At 42.0% G+C, this 20,862-nt stretch overlaps 1 protein-coding gene across 3 annotated transcripts in view; it reads right to left on the bottom strand.

Moving 5' to 3' along the window:
• DSCAML1 (DS cell adhesion molecule like 1) overlaps window positions 1–20,862 on the bottom strand; it is a 395,567-nt gene that overhangs the window by 65,935 nt on the left and 308,770 nt on the right. For 2 of the 3 annotated variants that reach the window (XM_040325463.1, XM_040325464.1), the window contains exons 8-11: window positions 10,085–10,357; window positions 4,586–4,864; window positions 838–957; window positions 388–564 (exon numbers count right to left, since the gene is read on the bottom strand). In XM_040325463.1, coding sequence (XP_040181397.1) covers window positions 388–564; window positions 838–957; window positions 4,586–4,864; window positions 10,085–10,357 — 849 coding nt within the window. Of the gene's footprint in view, window positions 1–387; window positions 565–837; window positions 958–4,585; window positions 4,865–10,084; window positions 10,358–20,862 lie in introns of those variants that run through there. The other variant, XM_040325465.1, reaches the window with a different exon arrangement.

Genomic DNA, 20,862 nt, shown 5'->3' with positions numbered 1-20,862 from the left:
CCAAATAGAGAACATGTTCTCTATTTCCGCATTAGTCAATGGGGAAACTTGGCTCGCCGAGATCCTCGGCGGCTTCACAAGGAACTCGACGAGCAAAACGATGTGTTTTGCCCGTCGAGTTCCTCGGACGTGTGTACGGGGCCTTTCTCTATATTGTAGATAGTGAATAGAAATACAGATTTTATTGTTTGTTTGCATTTTTATATCTGTTCTCTGTCTAATGTTGCATACCACTTTCTGCAAATTGCATGGTTTCTGCTACTTCTAATAAAAAATTGTTCTAATAAACTATCAATACATTAAAATACATCCCGACTGATTATTCTGTTCATCAAATAAAAAGAACAGCTGAGGCCAAAATACAGAGACCTTACTTATTGTTCTTACTTTTCACAGTGAGGAACATAGACTTGCTGATATCGGTGCCCACTCCATTGCTGGCCTGGCAGAGATAGTATCCAATGTCCTCTTCCAGGACATGACGTATTAGTAGTGAACTGTTAGGCAAAATCTGGATTCGACCTGTGAGAGGCACAGGGTGGTACTGCTGAGGATTTCCACTACCTAGGGAGAGAGAAATGAGCAGACGCTTGATTGGCATAAAAAGAGATGGGCACTTCCACATTGTAGAGCTTAAATTTAATGATTCGTGACAAAGGAAGAGCTGCAATCCGCAAAGTAGCAGAGCAAATAACAGATTAATACTGCAGTTCTTTCTTAGATAGAAAGTATATGAGACAACGCATGTCATCACTGATACACAGAACAGCAAAACAGTTTGTATTCAGAAGCATGGCTCCGTTATACCTCATAAATTATTTTAGGATGGGCACATACCTTTAGCATGTTTCCATACCACCTTTGGCGGTGGATAGCCATCAACTGAACAATTCAGGACTCCAGCTTTGCCATAAATTCCATCTTGATTGTTAGGCTGAACGACGAATCTGGGGGGCACTGTGACAGAAAGGAAAAGATCAGCATCCATTTTACTGCAGATCTCAATAACAGGGTATTTATAATGCATTTCATTACAGCTGCGCATTTAAACTGCAGAGCATTTTTCGTTGAAATTGTCTTGAAAGCACAGCATTGATTTCCCTCATAGGATCTTATACCACTGCATTATTTACTAAAAAAACATTATAGACAGCTGCAGAAATTTCTAGATTTGCATATTACGGAACTGCAAACACATTAAGTTTCAAAATGACAGAAGGCATTGCAGAGCCTTGCTCAATGAGCAACTTTCCAAAAATTATGCAGAGAACTGCAGCTCCCTTTTTTTTATAGAAGTATCACTCAAGTGCCTTTACTCCTCCCAAGGTTTTAGTACCAAACTTCTGATTTGCAAGATTTGCAAGATAAACCCGGCACGGCACAGCCCCTTACTCTTCTGGTCAAACCAAAACCCCCTTTCCTAGATGAAAAGAGTTGGAGTATAGGCTCATATAAAAGTAAATAGAAAACTATAAAAACGTACCATCATCCAAATTAATTGTATAAAAGAGGAGGGGTGGGGGCAAAAGAATAGTTGCTGAAGCTAGACTTGATAGCATGCCTACCCAGTTTTTTGGTGGACTATTTCGGTACTGATAAAGAATAAAAAAAAGCAGTTACATAAAAATAATTTATTACAAAATAAAAAATATACAGAACAATCATACAGATCAAAGATTGGATGAATTCTCTACTAGTTTTGCGGGTTTACCGCTTCCTCAGGAGAGCCAATCTATAGGATACATAATACAATAAAATCATATATTACAGTTCAGCAGCAGTAAAAATTGCATAAGAAACAGTACCCGATGGGTAAGCTACCCCTACTGTTTCTTATGCAATTTTTACTGCTGCTGAACTGTAATATATGATTTTATTGTATTATGTATCCTATAGATTGGCTCTCCTGAGGAAGCGGTAAACCCTCGAAACTAGTAGAGAATTCGTCCAATCTTTGATCTGTATGATTGTTCTGTATATTTTTTATTTTGTAATAAATTATTTTTATGTTACTGCTTTTTATTATTCTTTATCAGTACCGAAATACCCCTTCCCTAGATCTTGAATGACCCTGCCTCCTAGGTTGACCACGTGTCCCGGATTGCCCGGGACAGTCACGTATTTTGCAGGTCTGTCCCGGGCACATTCATTCCAGGACAATACAGTGTCCCGGAATGAAACTGACACAGCCATCCCCTGGGCCAATCTGATGCCCCCAAAAAAGGCTGCCACATCACCGCTTTACTCACTGACAGTACTTGTCCTGGCTGGGAATTCCTGGCGGAGCACAATCCCCGCCCCCTGCTTGTGATTGGAGAAATCATAAATCCCGCCTCTTGTGTCCAATCACTGTGCTGTGATTCGTTACACCACAAGCTGATTTTTGGGAAGGGAGGGTGATCCTGAATAGTAGTTTGAAAATGTGGTCACCCTACTGCCTCCCCTTATCAAACTGCCCAATACACCAGTGTCATGAAAGAAGAAGCAATCAAGTACTGCACCTTACCATCCAGCACATCTCCCATAAGACTTTGTGGACTGAGCATTGCACCGTATTGTCCCTACACTCTGTCAAAAGCTTTGCTGTTATGCACCTCATTTTGTACTAGAACTGTCCTGTACTGTTTATTCTGAGCAACACAGACCACTGAATATTTATCTGTATGTGTTTCTACTCATTATATATTCATGATTACATCAACATGCAGCACTGAATCACAAACTCATTACGTATTCATGCTTACATCAACAGACAGCATTAAAAACTCGTTAAATCCACAGTGCCCATTAACCTGTTAGAAGCTGCCTCTTAAAATGCTAGCTTCTAAGCAAGAGGGTATTTTAACCATTTAATGCCAGTGTGCTATTTCAGTTTATTTCCTTCCTTGTACAAGTTTTTTTTTTTTGTCTTTATGAAATTTAAAATACTTTTTATACAGATGGTGACAATACTTAACTTTTTTTTATAACCATTCAATACAAAATGAAAATATTTTTTAAGCCATGAACACTGTTATGGTAGCACTAATAAAAAAAATACCTAGGAAAGCCGGTATAGCAACAGGAACACACCACAAAGGCCCATGTCTAATGTATTCCTTTAAATATATTCCAAAATATAACAAAACCTTGACTGATGAAAGGGTGGTTGGGTGGAAGAAGCCATAGTTCTGTAAGTTTATTAAGTCTAATGGAAACATGTACTGGTAGTGCCGGTTCACACTACAGCGACTTGGGATCCGACTTTTCGCCCCAAGTCACTTGACATCAGTAATCCCATGTTAGTCAATGAGAGCCCTCTTAATGTACACTACTGAAGTCACTCCGACTACAGAAAAGGTTCCTGTACTACTTTAAGGCGACTTCTAGGCAACTTGTACCCATAGATTTCAATGGGAGTTGCCTCTAAAGTCGGATCACCATCTTAACTGAAGCAACAGGAAAAGAAAATAGTTTACTCAGGCAAACCCCTCCCTCCCACAGAGCTGATTATTCTGTGATTGGCCACAGCCAAAGTCGCCTGTGCTGGAGGCAACTTTGAGTCACGTTGTAAGTTGCTCCAAGTCGCGCTGAAGTCACCTTGCAAAGTCACGCTGTAAGTCGGGTTGCCCCTGTGTGAACCGGCAAGTACTGTATTGTATAGGTTTTTCTTATTTATTTATTAGTGTCCAAGATTAAAAACAATGGGAATTCTTTTTACAAGATGTTAGCCTTTCTGTGGGAAATTGTTCCCAATTAGCTGAAAGAGCATTTCGCATTCCAGTTCATCCCAAAGGTTTTAAGTAAGGTTGGGATCAGGACTCTGTGTAGGCCACTCAAGTTCCTTCACACCAAACTCATACCATGTTGTTACAGAACTGGCTTAGTGAAATGGGGTATAGTCATGCTGGAAAAAGGGCCTACCCCAAACTGTTGTCACAAGGTCGGAAAAACATAATTGTCTAAAATATCTTTGTATGCTTTAGCATTTATGGTATCCTTTGCTGGAACCACCTGCACTCAGTCATTTAGAGGAGTGTCCACATACTATTGGCCATATAGGTACTTTAATTGTGACGATCAGATATCCAGAAACTTTGGGACCACATAGCGTATATTTGGTGGCCCACACTCACTAGTTATTAATAACCATTTTCCCTGTTATTAATTTATGTAAAATTAAATCTTTTAATGGACAACATCTACAAACATGATTTATTAAATCAGCAGAGGAAAGTGTAAATGAACCCCACCTATGTGCCCCTATTTTGTTGATAGCCACAGTTTTGGCTCCTTTTAAGCTATGCAAAGTATCTATGATGCAGTTGGGGTGTTCAAAACAATGAAAAGTGTAACTAGTAAGGGGGATTATATCTATTATATCCATAACAAAATACAGTTAAGGAAAAAGCAAATGTAGCATAACTTCAAACAATATCAAACTACACTTATGAGTACAAATTGTAATATCGGTTTGAACATCATGGATTGACAAATGAAGCTCAACAGACAAGTACATGCATCTTATTACCAGCCAACATCACACATATAAGACTCATTACGTACAACTGTAAATAAGTTATTCACTCTGGTGGACTCAACTTACCTCGTACAATTAGCTGTCTCTCCCGGCTTACTGTGGCTGCATCATTACTTGCTATACACGTGTAGTTTCCGTTATGCTTGAGAGACACACTGGAGATCTGCAGGGAGCTCATGAATTCCTTGGTCTCAATGGTGATGCCAGATCCAGAGACAATAACTTGTCCGTCTTTGCGCCAAGTGATGCGAATTGGCATATCTCCAGATGACACCACACATGGGATATACAGTAGCTGTCCAATGGAGGCAGGGGGAAACTCAAATGGCTGAATAAGTGGAGGCACTGGGATATAAAAATAAAGAATCTGACATCAAAAACTGACAGATATCTATACATATATATTTTTGTGTTGGTACGTTGTTTTTTACAAGCAGGTAAATATTAAGATACCTGTCTGACAGTACAAACATAGAACATCAACCTCATCTAGTCTCCTCCCATAGGTCACCCCTCTCTGACATAATTCCACTACTATTAAGCCTATAGGAGGGTAAAACACGTCAGAGGGCATGGCCTATGGGAGGAGACTAGCTGAGGCCAATCTTCCATATATAATATCACTAGACCGATATGTGTGTGACTCCATTCTCTCTTGTCGGATGTCTGTATTGTTGAATTTGGTGGATTTAGTTTGGAGCAGTGGCAACATACTCAGAGCTTGAAGTCACCAGGTAGTGCAATCACAATGACTTGGAGTGGTGCCTTCTTTATGGTGTCACATATCTTGTAATGTTGACCATTTGTATTTACTAGTCCAATATATACTGCAGAATAGCGATGATCGAGAAAAAAATAGGCTCTACTGTTTTAAATAGAAGGCACTATATACTTTTACCATCATGGATCTTGTTTATTTAATGAGGACCTTGCACTACAAGGCCCACTTCATAACTTTGCACCTATTACAAAAAGCTGCAGTACAAAAAAAGTAGGACATAAAGTTAATATACTTACCTTTCCCCCGGTTTCTATATTGCAAGGGGTGACAGCATGCTACAGTTCTCATAAGTTCACATTCCCTGGCAGAATTTATGATTTCTTGGCCATTTTTCTGAGAATATGAATGATAACACAAAAACTTTTCTTTCACTCATGGTTAGTGTTTGGCTGAAGCCATTTATTATGAATCAACTGAGTTTACTCTTTATGGAACTTCCAATTTAAGTTATGGTGACCCCTGACATGCCACATTTGGCATGTCATTTTTTTAGAGGCATCCAGCTCCCACCTCCTCCCAGGGCTCAGTGGCGCCAGAAGAAAGTTCACCTCTGCCCCCCCCTCCCTCCCTGCAATCTTCTGGGACATGTCACAAGTCCCAGAAGATTGCCCGGCCATTCTCAGTGCGCAGCATGGCTTGCGCACGCATAGTGCGTGCCACTTCACAGCCGGGCGCCCACAGTTATAATGCCGTTATAATGCAGTTATAACTTGGATGAAGGCTTGCAGAGAATGTTGATGGCCACACACAATGTTAGAGGAGGGCCAGGACCTTGACCCAATGGTGGTAGGTACTGGTGTGATAATCAGGGAAAAAATTCCAACAAAAAAACGGCATCTCTGTAGAGGTTTCTCTAGACTCTAATGCAGTGGTCATCAACCCTGCCCTACAGGGCCCACTAACAGGCCAGGTTTTATGTATTACCATGGGGAGATGCAGTCTAGAATACTGCAATCACTGAGCAGCAAATGATATCACCTGTGATGTATTTCAGTTATCTTGCAAACCTGGCCTGTTAGTGGGCCCTGTAGGGCAGGGTTGATGACCATTGCTCTAATGTACAGGCGGTCCCCTAGTTACAAACACCCGACTTACAAACGACTCCTACTTACAAATGGAGAGAGACAACAGGAAGTGAAAGGAAATCTACCCCTAGGAAGGGAAATTTACCCCTGTGAGGCCGCGTACACACGGTCAGACAAAACCAATGAGAATGGACCAAGGTTCAGTTTTATCGGTCCAAACCGACCGTGTGAATAGCCCATCGGTCTGTTTTCCTTCGGTCCAAATTTTAAAACATGCTTCAAAACCGAACCGATGGACCACTGCCCAATCGGTCCAAACCGATGGTAAGTACACAAAAGCATCGGTTCAAAACCCGCGCATGCTCAGAATCAAGTCGACGCATGCTTGGAAGCATTGAACTTTGTTTTATTCAGCACGTCGTGTGTTTGACGTCACCGCGTTCTGACCCGATCGGTTTTTGGAACGATGGTGTGTACGCACATCAGATCATCAGGTCACTTCAGCGGTGAACCGATGGAAATGGCCCGTCGGACCATTCCCATCGGTTTGGAACGACCGTGTGTACACGGCCTAAGAGTTATCATGGGAAAAAGGTGTCTCCACTGAAGCTTTATCACCAAGGCTTGTTTCCACAACAGCCCAAAGATTTCAAAATCCAATTTCCATTGGGACAGAAAGTGAGGTGAAATCTTCTGAACAGGGGCACAGACAGCAAAACAAACGCTACAGGGGTTAACCCTTCCCTATGCTAGCCAAACAGCTTAAAAATCGTTTTTTTGTCTGGAGCTACACTTAAAAAATTTACCTGTTCCAACTTACAAACAGATTCAACTTAACGGGGTTGTAAAGCTAAAAGTTTTTTCACCTTAAAGGGGTTGTAAAGGTTAGTCTTTTATTTTCTAAATAGGTTCCTTCAAGCTAGTGCATTGTTGGTTCACTTATCTTTTCGTTCGATTTCCCTTCTAAATGTTTATTTTCTTTGTTTAAATTTCTCAATTCCTGTTTCTCCTCAGTAAGATTTCCACCATCATCCGAGCGGTGGAAAGTCATTGAGAACAGCTTACTGAACATCTTACTGAGGAGAAACAGGAAGTGAGAAATTCAGACAAAGAAAATAAAGAAAAAAAACATTTAGAAGGGAAATGGAAGGAAAAGGTAAGTGAACCAACAATGCACTAGCCTAAAGGAACCTATTTAGAAAATAAAAAACAAACCCTTACAACCCCTTTAATGCATTCTATGCATTAAGGCGAAAAAACATCTGCGGATTAGCGCCCCCCCCGTTTACTTACCTAACCCCTCGAAAAGTCCCGCGCCGTGAACGCACTTGCTTCTCGGCCAGGCTTCTCGGCAAATTCATTGGTTGATTGAAAGCAGCGCAGCCATTGGCTCGTGCTGCTCTCAATCACATCCAATGATGCCGGGGGGCGGGGCCGAGTGATACAGTGAGTGGCTATGGCCGCTGGCTGTATCACAGGAGCGTGCCCGCAAGAATTCCTCACCATGTGAGCTTGCTCGCATGAAGGTGATGAGTTCTTGCAAGGGAGAGCCGAGACAGCCGCTGAGGGACCCCAGAAGACCAGGTTTGGGGCCACTCTGGCCAAATGAGCTGCACAGTGGAGGTAAGTATAACATGTTTGTTATTTAAAAAAATAAATAAATTACCTTTACATACCCTTTAAGAACAAACCTAGAGTCCCTGTCTTGTTTGTAACTCTGCAACTTAGATGAAGGCTTGTGGAGAATATAACTGTCTCCATATGTTTGATGTTCACATATACAATGTCGAGGGCATTTCAAGACTTTGGGCCAGATTCTTAGAGGACCAGCCGGACGCAGACCAGCCGGACACAGAGATACGACGGCGTATCTGGAGATACGCCGTCGTATCTCTACGTCCGGCTGGTCGTATCTATGCACCTGAATCTTAGAATCAGTTACGCATAGATATCTATTAGATCTGACAGGCTCTTACGCCGTCGGATTGTGACTGCATATTTACGCTGGCTGCTAGGGGCGTGTACGCTGATTTACGCGTCGAAATATGTAAATCAGCTAGATACGCGAATTCACGAACGTATGCCTGACCGACGCAGTACAGTTACGCCGTTTACGTTAGGCTTTTCCCGGCGTATAGTTACCCCTGCTATATGGTGGCGTAAGTGTGGCGTACCAATGTTAAGTATGGCCGTCGTTCCCGTGTCGAAATTTGAAAAAGTTACGTCGTTTGCGTAAGTCGTCCGTGAATGGGGCTGGACGTCATTTACGTTCACGTCAAAACCTTGCGGCGTACTTTGGAGCAATGCACACTGGGAAATTCCACGGACGGCGCATGCGCCGTTCGGGAAAAACTTCAATCACGTCGGGTCAAGCCTGTTTTACATAACACACGCCCACCTCTTCACAATTTGAATTAGGCGGGCTTACGCCGGCCTATTTACGCTTTTGAGAATACGGCACTTGCCTGTAAACGTTGCGGAGGCGTAACGTAAATAGGATACGTTACGCCTGCACAAAGTTACGCGATTCTACGTGAATCTAGCCCTTTGTTGGTAGGTGTTGATGCAATAATCAGGTCTGGGAAAGAAAGACGCACAAAAAGGCATATCTGTCTTGAGTTTTTGGGGACTTTCATACCCATACCTCATTGAAAGCAAATGACCAATTATATTTTAGAAATTTTCACAGGTCACCTAAAAGAAGAGTTAGAGGTCTACACTTGCCTGAAATTACATTATTGCAGAGTACACATTCAGAAGTAGATGGGGACTGTTCTCCTTGGTCAGACTGAAATATGAATGTAAGGTGATTTGTTTCTTAAGTAATCATATAAATAAACGTGGTGAGTGGTGTGGTCTTTAAGTTTGTTCCTGTAATATTAGTACAGTACATGCACACCACTGAGCATAAGCACGAGAGAAGCTGTGCAGACATACACACAGGGAGCTGTGCACAATCTCAGTCTACCTCTCACACACAGTTCTATTCATTAGGAAAGATCTCTCCCCGGGTGCTTCTGAATAATTGATGCACTGGAGCAGCTTTTAAGTCTTCAGCAGATCTGGGAGACCACTACGGATGTATTATTTTTTAAAAGCCAACAAACACAGCGAGCAGGGGATCTGAGTAAAGGGCAGGGCCTTAATGTGCTGTGTTTACACAGTAGGTCCCTGTGCTGGGCCTTGTCAGAGAAACAGATCGGGGATAAGGAGGAGGCAGCATAGGAGGGCACACCATGAAAGATTAAATAAGTGCACTGTGGGACCATACGTAGCCATATGATGGGTGTGAAACAGCATAAATCTACATAGAATTTCAGAAATTATTAAATCATATTACACTATAGTGAATTCAAGTGCAGCACTATATTTATCTGTCCCCAATAGGCTTAAGAGCAGAAAACACATTGTACTAAACCATGTGAACCTAACTTTAATATATCTGCAAAGCATACTGTAAACTATTATGTTTCCTTTGTTTCTTGTATATTAGTTTTATGCACATTTTGTAGCATTAAAGTTCATTTACTGCTTGTTAAGAAGCAGTTAATACTTGATTGTTTATAGTCTGCCCACAGTTCCACTTACTTTTTAGAGATCATAAAGGAAATAAATGTGTAAATTCTTAAAAACTATTCGAAAAACAGTTAATGTACGGAATAATATGGAAAAAATAAGTATGTCATGTATTTTTCATTTTATATATCGGTTTAAATTCTCTCAGTAATTAACCAGTAAAAGTATCCCTGCCCCTCTGACCTTTCACTGTGATGTGGACACTCTGGCTGATAGAAAGTTGGGGCTGTATTAGGACACTGCAGAGATATTCTCCTTCATCCATGCCTTTCTGGACATCGCTTAGCATTAGGGTTCCGTTCTCAAACACAACCTGTCTATGGTTATCAGGTAGCAGCAAAGAATCTTTGTACCAGCTGATGAAGTAGTAAGGGTACCCAATTACTCGGCAGTGAATGAAGCTGTCTCTTCCAGCCACTGCTGTTAGATTCTTCATGGGCCGAATACTAGGAGGTCCTAAAGTGGGTACAAACAATGTACATTAGGTGGACACAAATCAGTAATGCATATCATAACTAGGGGCAAAAAGAATGGGAAGAAAAAAGCATCCCGCCACCAGTAAGAGACAATAACAACCCAACATCATTCCAAAGGACAGGTGTCTAGGGACAGGATGAGACATTCTACGAGGAGAAGTCAAAGGTAGCAATGTGGTGTGTGAAGGACATAAATGGTTTAAACAAAACACTGAAATAGAGCACAGATTAAAGAGAAACATTTAAAAAATGTATGGTACAAAAGTTATATCTGAAATGATTTATTTAATGAACACAGAAAATTTCAATGTACAAATTAGGAATCAAAAGTTTACCTTTGACCAAGCATGATGTGTAAATGTGTCAAATTGCCGAGCGAATATTGCCTAAGGCTTGTCTGTAAGGGCTGTGTCTTCTAACCAGTCTCTAAAATTCACATTTGATGAAAGGATTTTGAGAACAAAAACTGGTGTTTCTGTAATCAGTAAAGTAGTAATATTCCTTATATACCACCTGGAGCTCAAGCCAGGGGGGCTTCTAGGCAGCGCACAGCATTTGGGGTTAAGTCACCCACATCAACTCACCTAATGAAGGGGACATCTCTCTCTTTTGTACCAATAGTCTGCAAATTTAAAAGGGGAGGCCTCCAATGAAGGATTGAGCTCAAGATATAAAGTTTTTTAGAAAATATTGAAAATTTGGGACTCTCTCATGGTTTGCCTACCACTAATTTCATTGTATCACCATATGCTTGTTCAAATTCTGCCCTATTCCTACTCGCATGACATTTTACCTCGTTTCCACTAAGCGGATCGGTTCGGAATGGTACGCTATTTTGGGTGTTTTCATTATGAAAGCGGCCCATACAGCCAAACCATAACGCACCATTTTGGTTCCTGCTCCAGATGTGGGGCCATAGAAAATGGTACGGTTCGGTTAGGGCGGAGCTACTGGCTTCACACAATACATTCCACTGATTGGTGGACACACTAGGTATTTTTTCTAAACCCTGTATGGCCTCTGATGGTCCGACTTGCAGTGGAAACGCTCAGCTGAATAGACTGGACCATTCTAACTGTTCCAAACTGTACCAACCCGAACCGATCCGCTTTGTGGAAACGAGGTAAAAGTGAACCCCTGCTTTGTCCGTGCTGGGTAAAGCAACATGCTCACCAAATTCTTCTCTCCCCAACTTCAAATAAGTTTCCCCCTCCCCAATGACAGAGCCTCTTTAAGGACAAAGGAAACTTGCACTGCCCAATCCAGAATTTAGATTGTCCACCAGTCTTCAAATTTGAGCGCTCATTCATTTGTAGCACCCTCCTAGGTAGGTTTCTAGGAAGGCTAGGTAAATTTAGGCCATACATTATGCAATTTTCTTACTCAATTTCCTTTAGATTTACCTACAACTATACAATGCATGGGCCTGCCTCATTGCATACAAATTTAAAGTGTTTAGGTTTGACCTCATATTATATGGTTTTGGTAAATCTAAAGGAAAACTATAATGAAAATTGTATAATGTATGTCCAGCCTTAGTTTGTTTTGCCTCCACTGTAATCAGTGGAGCAGTTTGCGATTGGGCTATTCTTGGCTGCACTAGTTGAAGTTTGCTTCCCCCTGTCTTCTTGAAGATTCCAGAATGTAGTGGGCTGGGAAGGCAAATCAGCAGCCTGAATATTTATGTTGTTTCAACCAATTCCTGGGGGTGTGTGCCCAAAAGATGGCTGGGAGAGTACCTAAATAGTCTGGGGTTTGGAGCTGTCCTGTTCTTGTCCAGGAGGAGATGTCCCTAGCCTGAAGAGCTGCTGCCCTTCCAGGCAGCCCAGCTGAAATCCTACCTGTGCTCATCGAGGTCCTAGCTGTGGCAAAGCTGGGGGGGCCTATTTGGTAAGAATTTCTGAAGTTAAGTGAGGGATTTCACTGAGGATCCGGTCTGGAGTAATCACTTCAGAAATATCTGTCTGATATCGGAAGGAGGCATCCAAGTATCCAGGGATGTGAGTACAGACCTGAGTGAAGGATCCTAGTGACTGTTGCTGCTGCCATCCCTTGTGTATCAGTACTGCTGCTTGCCTGGGGTATTTTATTGCATTTGCCCTGGGATATTTCTGATAGTGTCTCAGTGCTGTACACTTTCTGAGTCATTGCTAGAGGGACTGTCCTGAGAAGTAGTGACAAAATTAAGAGTGCTCTCAGATTGCTGCTCAGTATCCCACAATTCCCAATGCCCTATCCAAGTTATTCAGCAATACATTTAAAAAAAAGCAATACCTAGACTATTCAAGGAGCCAGAAGAGTGATTGTTGCTGTGTGCCTGGCTGCTGTCTCACTAATCTGGGAATGAAACCTGGGGCAAATGAGCGGGCCCTTTCGGGGGTGAGTGCTACAGCTTCACCAGACTAATGACACTGCAATGGGCATCTTGGTTACCAATGTATTGACTTTCTTGAAGAACGGTTTGCAATGTATTGACTTTCTTGAAGAACGGTTTGCAATGTATTGACTCTTGAAGGACTGTTTCTCTCTCTGTTGCACCTAATTCAGGACTTTGTACTGGAATGGTGAAGATACATTTAGACATTGGGCCAGATTCAGATAGATCAGCGGATCTTTACATCCGCGTAATCTATCTGATTTAAGATCCGCCACCGCAAGTTTTAGAGGCAAGTGGGTAATTCACAAAACACTTACCTCCAAACTTGCGGCGGCTGATCGTAATTCCTCCGGCGGAATTCAAATTCCGCGGCTAGGGGGAGTGTGCTATTCAAATCAGGCGCGTCCCCGCGCCGATCGAATAGCACATGCGCCGTCCGGAAATTTTCCCAGCGTGCATTGCTCCAAATGACGTCGCAACGACGTCATTGGTTTCGATGCTTACGTAAATGACGTCCACCCGTATTCGCAAACGACTTACGCAAACGACGTAAAAAATTCAAATTTCGTCGTGGGAACGACGGCCATACTTAACATTGGCTGCGCCTCATAGAAGCAGGGGTAAGTATACGCCGGGAAAACGCTTACGTAAACGTCGTAAAAACACTGCGTCGGGCCCATGTACGTTCATGAATTGGCGTATCTCGCTGATTTACATATTCTCTGCGTAAATCAGCGAGAACGCCCCCAGCGGCCATTTTTAAATTGCAGTTAAGATCCGACGGTGTAACACAGTTACACCTGTTGGATCATAGGCATATCTATGCGTAACTGATTCTATGAATCAGTCGCATAGATACGACCGGCCTAACTCTGAGATACGACGGTGTATCAGGAGATACACCGTCGTATCTCTCTCTGAATCTGGCCCATTGTATTTTTTACATGGAAAGGCTCTATGGACAGAAGTACAGGAGTTATTGGATTTATTGAATTTCAAAGTCCCAAGAATTACAATCCAGAGTGTCTCTAATGGGATGAGTCACTTTGACTCAGTAATGTGTCAAAGTGACTCATGGGTGTGTGTAAATGTGAGATGAAACTATTGAAATTAGTAAGGAACTGTGTTGCCATGCTTCTGTTTGCTTCAAACAGGATTTGCATTCCCATACAAGTCTCCCGGGATGCAAAACCACCTGAAGCAGGTCAGGAGATCAACTGCAGATTAAATGCACCTTCCATTTAGTTCTGAATGGTCTCAGAAACTTCTCAACATGATAAACAAAGCTAGTCAACACAGTCCCTAAAACTGCAGCTAAAGGTCATCCAGTTAAACATGTTAAAAGAAGCCTAGAGCTCCACCTGCTGACTGCAAATGTAACTATTAATATCCAGTAGTTCATGTTTCATATCATTAAAGCGTAACTTTTGTTTTGTGAAAAAAAACATTCCCCCGGGTGATCTATGTACATTGCAAGGATTATGACAACCTTTGTTGCATATTCATACCTTTTGTTATTCTGAAGAAATCCATGCATGTTTGTGTCTTTGTGCGTCTAATGGGAGTGGTTTCATAATTATCAATCAGCTGTGGCAGCTGCAAAGCACTAATGAGGAAAGCTGCTGGGCCTGCTTCTAGACGTGTTGCTATTGAAAGTATCTCACCAAAAATTGCATTTTTGGTCCACGGGATGCCTAAAATCTGACTTATTAGGTAGAAGGTAGACTTCTGGGAAAATTGGTAAGCCAATCACACAAGCAGGAAATTATGTTTTTAGGGAGTGGTCAGTACACAATCTGTGTACAGAACAACACCAGGTAGCCATATTGCATTGCATTTATAGAAAATTACAGGAGCGGCAGATTAAAAAGGAAAGGTAATTTTTAATAACATCCAATTACATTATGACTTGTATCGCAATTGTACACACTGGGGGCCAGATTCAGGTACATTAGCGCCGGTGTAACGTAAGCCGTTTACGTTACACCGCCGCAAGTTTTCAGTTTTAGTGCCCGATCCACAAAGCACTTACCTGGAAACTTGCGGCGGTGTATCGTAAATACGTCCGGCGCAAGGCAGTCCAAATCGAATGGGCGGCTAACATTTAAATTAGGCGCGCTCCCGCGCCGGACCTACTGCGCATGCTCCGTTTCTTAACTCCCGCCGTGCTTTGCGTGAAGTGACGTAATTTTTTCGAACGGCGACGCGCGTAGCGTACTTCCGTATTCCCAGACGTGTTACGCCAACAACGTTAAATTTTAAATTTCGACGCGGGAACGACGGCCATACTTTAGACAGCAATATGATTGCTGACTAAAGTTAAGGCACCCAAAACCACGACTAACTTTGCGACGGGAAACTAGACTAGCGGCGACGTAGCGAAACGCGAAAAACCGTCGTGGATCGCCGTAACTCCTAATTTGCATACCCGACGCTGGCTTACGACGCAAACTCCCCCCAGCGGCGGCCGCGGTACTGCATCCTAACATCCGACAGTGTAAAACAATTACACCTGTCGGATCTAAGGGCTATCTATGCGTAACTGATTCTATGAATCAGTCGCATTGATACTCTGAGAGATACGACGGAGTATCTGAGATACTCCGTCGTATCTCCTTTGTGAATCTGGGCCTATATTATTTTTTCTTTATTTACCATTTACCCTTTAATGAAAACCACTATTAAAATATATTTAAAATAATAAAAATACGTACAACATGCCACGTTTCCTTTAAAATGCCCTACCTATTTTCTGACATTTTTTCGAACATTTTGTGTAACTGTCCAATCAAAATCTTATTGTGTATGACCATTTTAAAAGAAGCAGCATTTTCTGTTCTGATAGCAGCAAACATCCTCCAGAAACAGGAGACTGTTATTAATATTTATCAAACAATGAATTTTACTGGCATCATTTCAAAGCTTCCACACAACAAACAGGCACAGATTTCTGATAGTAATCACTACGCTGTAGGAGTTTTAGTTTTCATGTATTGTTAAATGGGTGCTTCTCTGAATGAGGGTACAGACATATTTGCCAACCACCGTTTTGTGTACCAAGGGCTTGTAAAAATTTGTATGGTGCTTAACCTAATCATTGCTGGAAAGGGATTACAAAATCCATAGACAAAGCAGAAATATTGCTTTTAAAATCATTGTAAATACTATAAAACGTTAAATGTTCAACCTACAATATTCTGTGTTTCTTAAGCCTCGTACACACTATCGGATTTTCTGATGGGAATTGTCGTTGCATTTCAAATGTTGGATGGCAGGCTTTAAAAGTTTCCGTGGACAACGGTCTGTTGTCAGATTTTTAAATCGTGTGTACACAGGTCCGTCGGACAAAAGTCCAAAGTACAAACATACATGCTCGGAAGCAATGCTCACCAAACCCAACATTCGCAGAAGGTGCCCAAAGGGTGGCTCTAAAGAGCTTAAAAACCACATAGCACATCTAGTACGTCACTACATTCGTGTCTGTTGGCCGACAATTGTGTGCCGTTTGTATGCAAGACAAAATCCAGGCACACGCCCTTTGCACAAGAGTCAGACGCTTTGTCTGCGGAAAATCCGATCATGTGTACGAGGCTTAACACCATGCAAATGCTGCATCTTATAATATTCATGTAATGCTACAGCAAACAGCAACATTAATAAAGGTCACTTAACAAAGCCCAAGACATGATAGCGAGGACTAGCAGAAACAAAGCAGAGTTAAATTCTCACAGGACTAGAGATGTTTTATAGATCAATGCAAGCACTTTAAACACACTCACTTGTACATACAAGACTAAGCAATTCATAGCCTGGCACTGAAAAAGGTTTAGTAAACACAAAGTGGTTCATTCAGTAACTTTAAACATTTGCATGAATAAATATTGTGACACATCACAAAGCATAGCAAGTGTAGCATCCTTTAGGTAGTGTGGTAGGTGTACATTTAATTGTCAGAGTAGGCAAATTGGCTTGGCTGAGAGCCAGGCCTTGGTTAAATCTGAATCAGGGATTAGTGACTCAGGGAGGCTGGATGACTCACTCTGGTGCCTCCCCCTGTTTTCTGGAACCTTGGAGAAGCTTCCAGATGTAGTGGGTGGAGTCTGGGAGTGGCTGTTTGTAATATTTTTGAGGTCTCCAGCCAATCCCCTGCAAATGGGCTGGCAGGGGGCAGGCCACCTCATAATTAGACATGAGTCATGCTATCAGCTGCAGTCGGGTTGAAGATGGAGATGGAGTGCTGAGGAGGTTGTTGTATTCCTAAAAGGCTACAGCCAGGGGCTGTATAAGCCATTTGTGGAAACTGCACAAAAACGGCATAGGTGTCATTTCAGAGCCAACATCCCAATCCAGGATATAAATGCTATCCGTGGACAGTGCCTTAAAATGTGGCTCCATCTTTCTGGAGAGGAAATCATTGGAAGGCATTATAAGAGACCAACAATGTGGGGGAGGAGTAAAAACCACCTGGAATGGTTGCATTTGCACGTTACCAAGCATGCATGTGTGTATAATAAAATAAAATGAAATCAAATTTATCATAAAAGACTCACACAATTACAAGTGCTCAGTAACGGCTATGTGTAAGCGTACTGTATAGTACAACATACCCGTTGATCCTGTCAAAAATGTCAAAAATATATGGTGCAGTGGCGGCCAGTGCACAACATTTTTAGGGGGAGCAAATGAACTGAAAAATTCTGACAAATACTGCAAACAAAAACATCAGTTGCAGCCACTGTGCCCATCATATGCAGCCACTGTGCCCATCATATGCAGCCACTGTGCCCATCATATGCAGCCACTCTGCCCATCATATGCAGACACTCTGCCCATCATATGCAGACACTGTGTCTAGCAAAAGCAGCCACTTGTGCTCATTATATGCAGCCAACTGTGCCCATAATATGCAGCCAACTGTGCCCATCATATGCAGCCAACTGTGCCCATGATATGCAGCCAACTGTGCCCATGATATGCAGCCAACTGTGCCCATCATATGCAGTCAACTGTGCTCAACATATTCAGCCAATGTGCCCAGCAAATGCAGCCAGTGTGCCCATCATATGCAGCCAATTGTGCTTATCATATGCCGCCTCTGTTTACATCATATGCAGCCTCTGTGCTCATTAAGTGCATCCAACTGTGCCCCATCAAATCCAGCCAACTCTGCCCATAATATGCAGCCAACTCTGTCCATCATATGCAGCCTCCGTGTTCATCAAATGCAGCCAACTGTGCTCCATCAATTGCAGCCTTTGTGCCCATAATATGCAGCCACTGTGCCCCCCCACCTGCCCGCTTGCTGCCCGGCACTTACCCCATCGTGGTGGTGGGTCAGGCAGCGGGACAGGCGGCGAGCTGTGAGTAAGCACGGCAATGGATGCTGTTTGTTCTCTGACTCCCTCGTGCGTGTCTTTTTCCTGTTCTGCACAGCGGCCAATGGGATCGCCTTTACCTTCAGCCAATCAGGTGCCCAGTATTACATCTAGGCCTCCTGATTGGCTGAGTGGCAGTTCTGTGTTAGAAAAGCAAATATTGTATACATATAGCTGTTCTGTGAAGCCCTCAGAAGTTTGTTAGAGAGCCTTAGTGAACAAACAGCATCATGAAAGCCAAGGAATACACCAGACAGGTCAGTGATAAAGTTGTGGAGAAGTTTAAAGCAGGGTTAGGTTATAAAAAAAGCTTTGAACGTCTCACTGAGAACTGTTCAGTCCATCATACGAAAATGGAAAGAGTATGGCACAACTGCAAACTTGATAAAAAAGGCAATCAGCGCACACAATTTCTATAAGTAACCAGAGAGAAATGCAAGCTGTACACCAAAGAAGGCAAATCACAACACCTAAAATGAAACTGTAGAAATATGTAGAACGGTTCAGCCCAATATAAATGAGTCCATACACTTTGCAGTGAAAGATATAGTGAAATGATGAAAACACCACGTGATGATGGAAAGGATCTTCAGTTGATACTGAGTATTCAAAAGTGACAAATCCTCCACTGTCAAAAGTATGCACTCTTACCAGAGGGGATGGACCACTGAATGAACAGATGGTCAGACACGCTATTTAAAGCCGCTGTGTATAGTGTATGTAGAGTAAAGCCGCTGTGTAAAGTATACAGCTCTGTATGTGGACAGAGGTTGGTGCTTATCTATTTAAAGTCGCTCTGTATACAGTATGTTCAGTAAAGCCACTGGTGTACAGTACAACACTGTATGTGGCCACAGGTTCAGCTCACAGCACTGCAAGCTTACCAAGACATGGCCGTCCACCTAAACTGACAGGCCGGGCAAGAAGAGCATTCACCAGAGAAGCAGCCAAGAGGCCCATGGTAACTCTGGAGGAGCTGCAGAGATCCACAGCTCAGGTGGGAGAATCTGTCCACAGGACAACTATTAGTTGTGCACTCCACAATTTGGCCTTTTTGAAAGACTGGCAAGAAAAAAACCATTGTTGAAAGAAAGCCATAAGAAGTCCCATTTTCAGTTTATGAGAAGCCACGTGGGGCACAACAAACATGTGGAAGAAGGTACTGTGGTCAGATGAGACCAAAATTTAGCTTTTTGGCCTAAAAGCAAAACGCTGTGTGTTGCGGAAAATGAACACTGCACATCCTCCTGAACACACCATCCCCACCATGAAACATGGTGGTGGCAGCATCCTGTTGTGGAGATGCTTTTCTTCAGCAGGGACAGGGAAGCTGGTCAGATTTTATGGAAAGATGGATTGAGCCAAATACAGGGTAATCTTAAAACTATACCTGTTGGAGTTTGCATAAGACTTAAAACTGGGTCGGAAATTCACTGTCCAGCAGGACAACGACCCTAAACATACAGTCAAAGCTACAATGGAATGGTTTAGATCAAAGCATATTCATGTGTTAGAATGACCCAGTCAAAGTCCAGACCTAAATCCAATTGAGAATCTGTGGCAAGACTTGAAAATTGCTGTTCACAGATGCTCTCCATCCAATCTCACAGAACTTGAGCTATTTTGCAAAGATGAATGGACAAAACACTTTTCACATACTTATTTGTACACTTTGTGTTGGTCTATCACAAAAAATCCCAATAAAATACATTTACTTTTTTGGTTGTAACATGACAAAATGTGGAAACTTTCAAGGGGTATGAATACTTTTCAAGGCACTGTAGATTTCCATTGTGTGAAAAGCCTTAGCTGTGTGTTCCTTACTGTTAGTGTACATAACTTGAAAAAACAACATGTCCATTGAACTAAAGAAAATATTATTTGCTTCCTCAAAACATTTAATCCATAATGAATACAATGGAAAGCAAAATTCCCTTACAAAGGATGTTTCTAAATTGCTCTTTAGGCCTGGACCTGCACTGAAGCCTACTGCAAAGTATGACTATGTGGTATCCTGTGCTGCCAAAAAGGGTTGGGTCTTGTTTTAAGGTGCACTCAATTGCGCACTCAAAAGGTATAAAGTTTGCTTGTAGAGTTCAACAAAATGCATCTTAAAGATGTGAAGGGGGACTACAGTTCAAAAAAGATCTCCAGCTATTCCCTGAATTAACATTCTATGATGTAATTGCATATACATATTGGTAGCTGTTTATATTTTGTGGTTTTAGAAAGTACTTTTTTTTCCTATTACATTTGAGTCATCTAGAGGCAGTTCTTATGGAATACTATTCCACATTTCAATCTCTCAGTAAAAATCCCTTCCAATAGTGAAAGTTCGAATTCTTTGCACCAGTCAAAAAAAGAGTGCTCCCATATTTTTTGTGATCACCTTTACCTCAACAACTTTCTTCAAAATGTTCTATATGTGCCATTTATAAATGAATACAAGGTGATCATAAAGCCCTTTAATCATCTCTTCAAAAGGGTGAATTATTTTGGGACTCCTATTCTTTCCTTACAGCTAAGGTCATCCATGTTCCTAATTTAATTGTCATTATTTGAAATCTTGCCAGTTGTACCTTCTGCTACTATCAAAATAGTATCACACTCCCTTTAGAAACTGACCATTGGTATTGTTTACTGTTACTGAGTCTATGATCTACCAGAACACACAGTTCCTTAATTCACTCAGCTTTACTCCCCATAAAATGTAAGATGCATCATGTAAGATGC

This window comes from Rana temporaria, chromosome 10, assembly GCF_905171775.1.
Source record: "Rana temporaria chromosome 10, aRanTem1.1, whole genome shotgun sequence".
Lineage (NCBI taxonomy): Eukaryota > Metazoa > Chordata > Amphibia > Anura > Ranidae > Rana > Rana temporaria.
The sequence above is the reverse complement of the archived record's forward strand: the minus strand, read 5'-3'. Positions and strand labels throughout refer to the sequence as shown.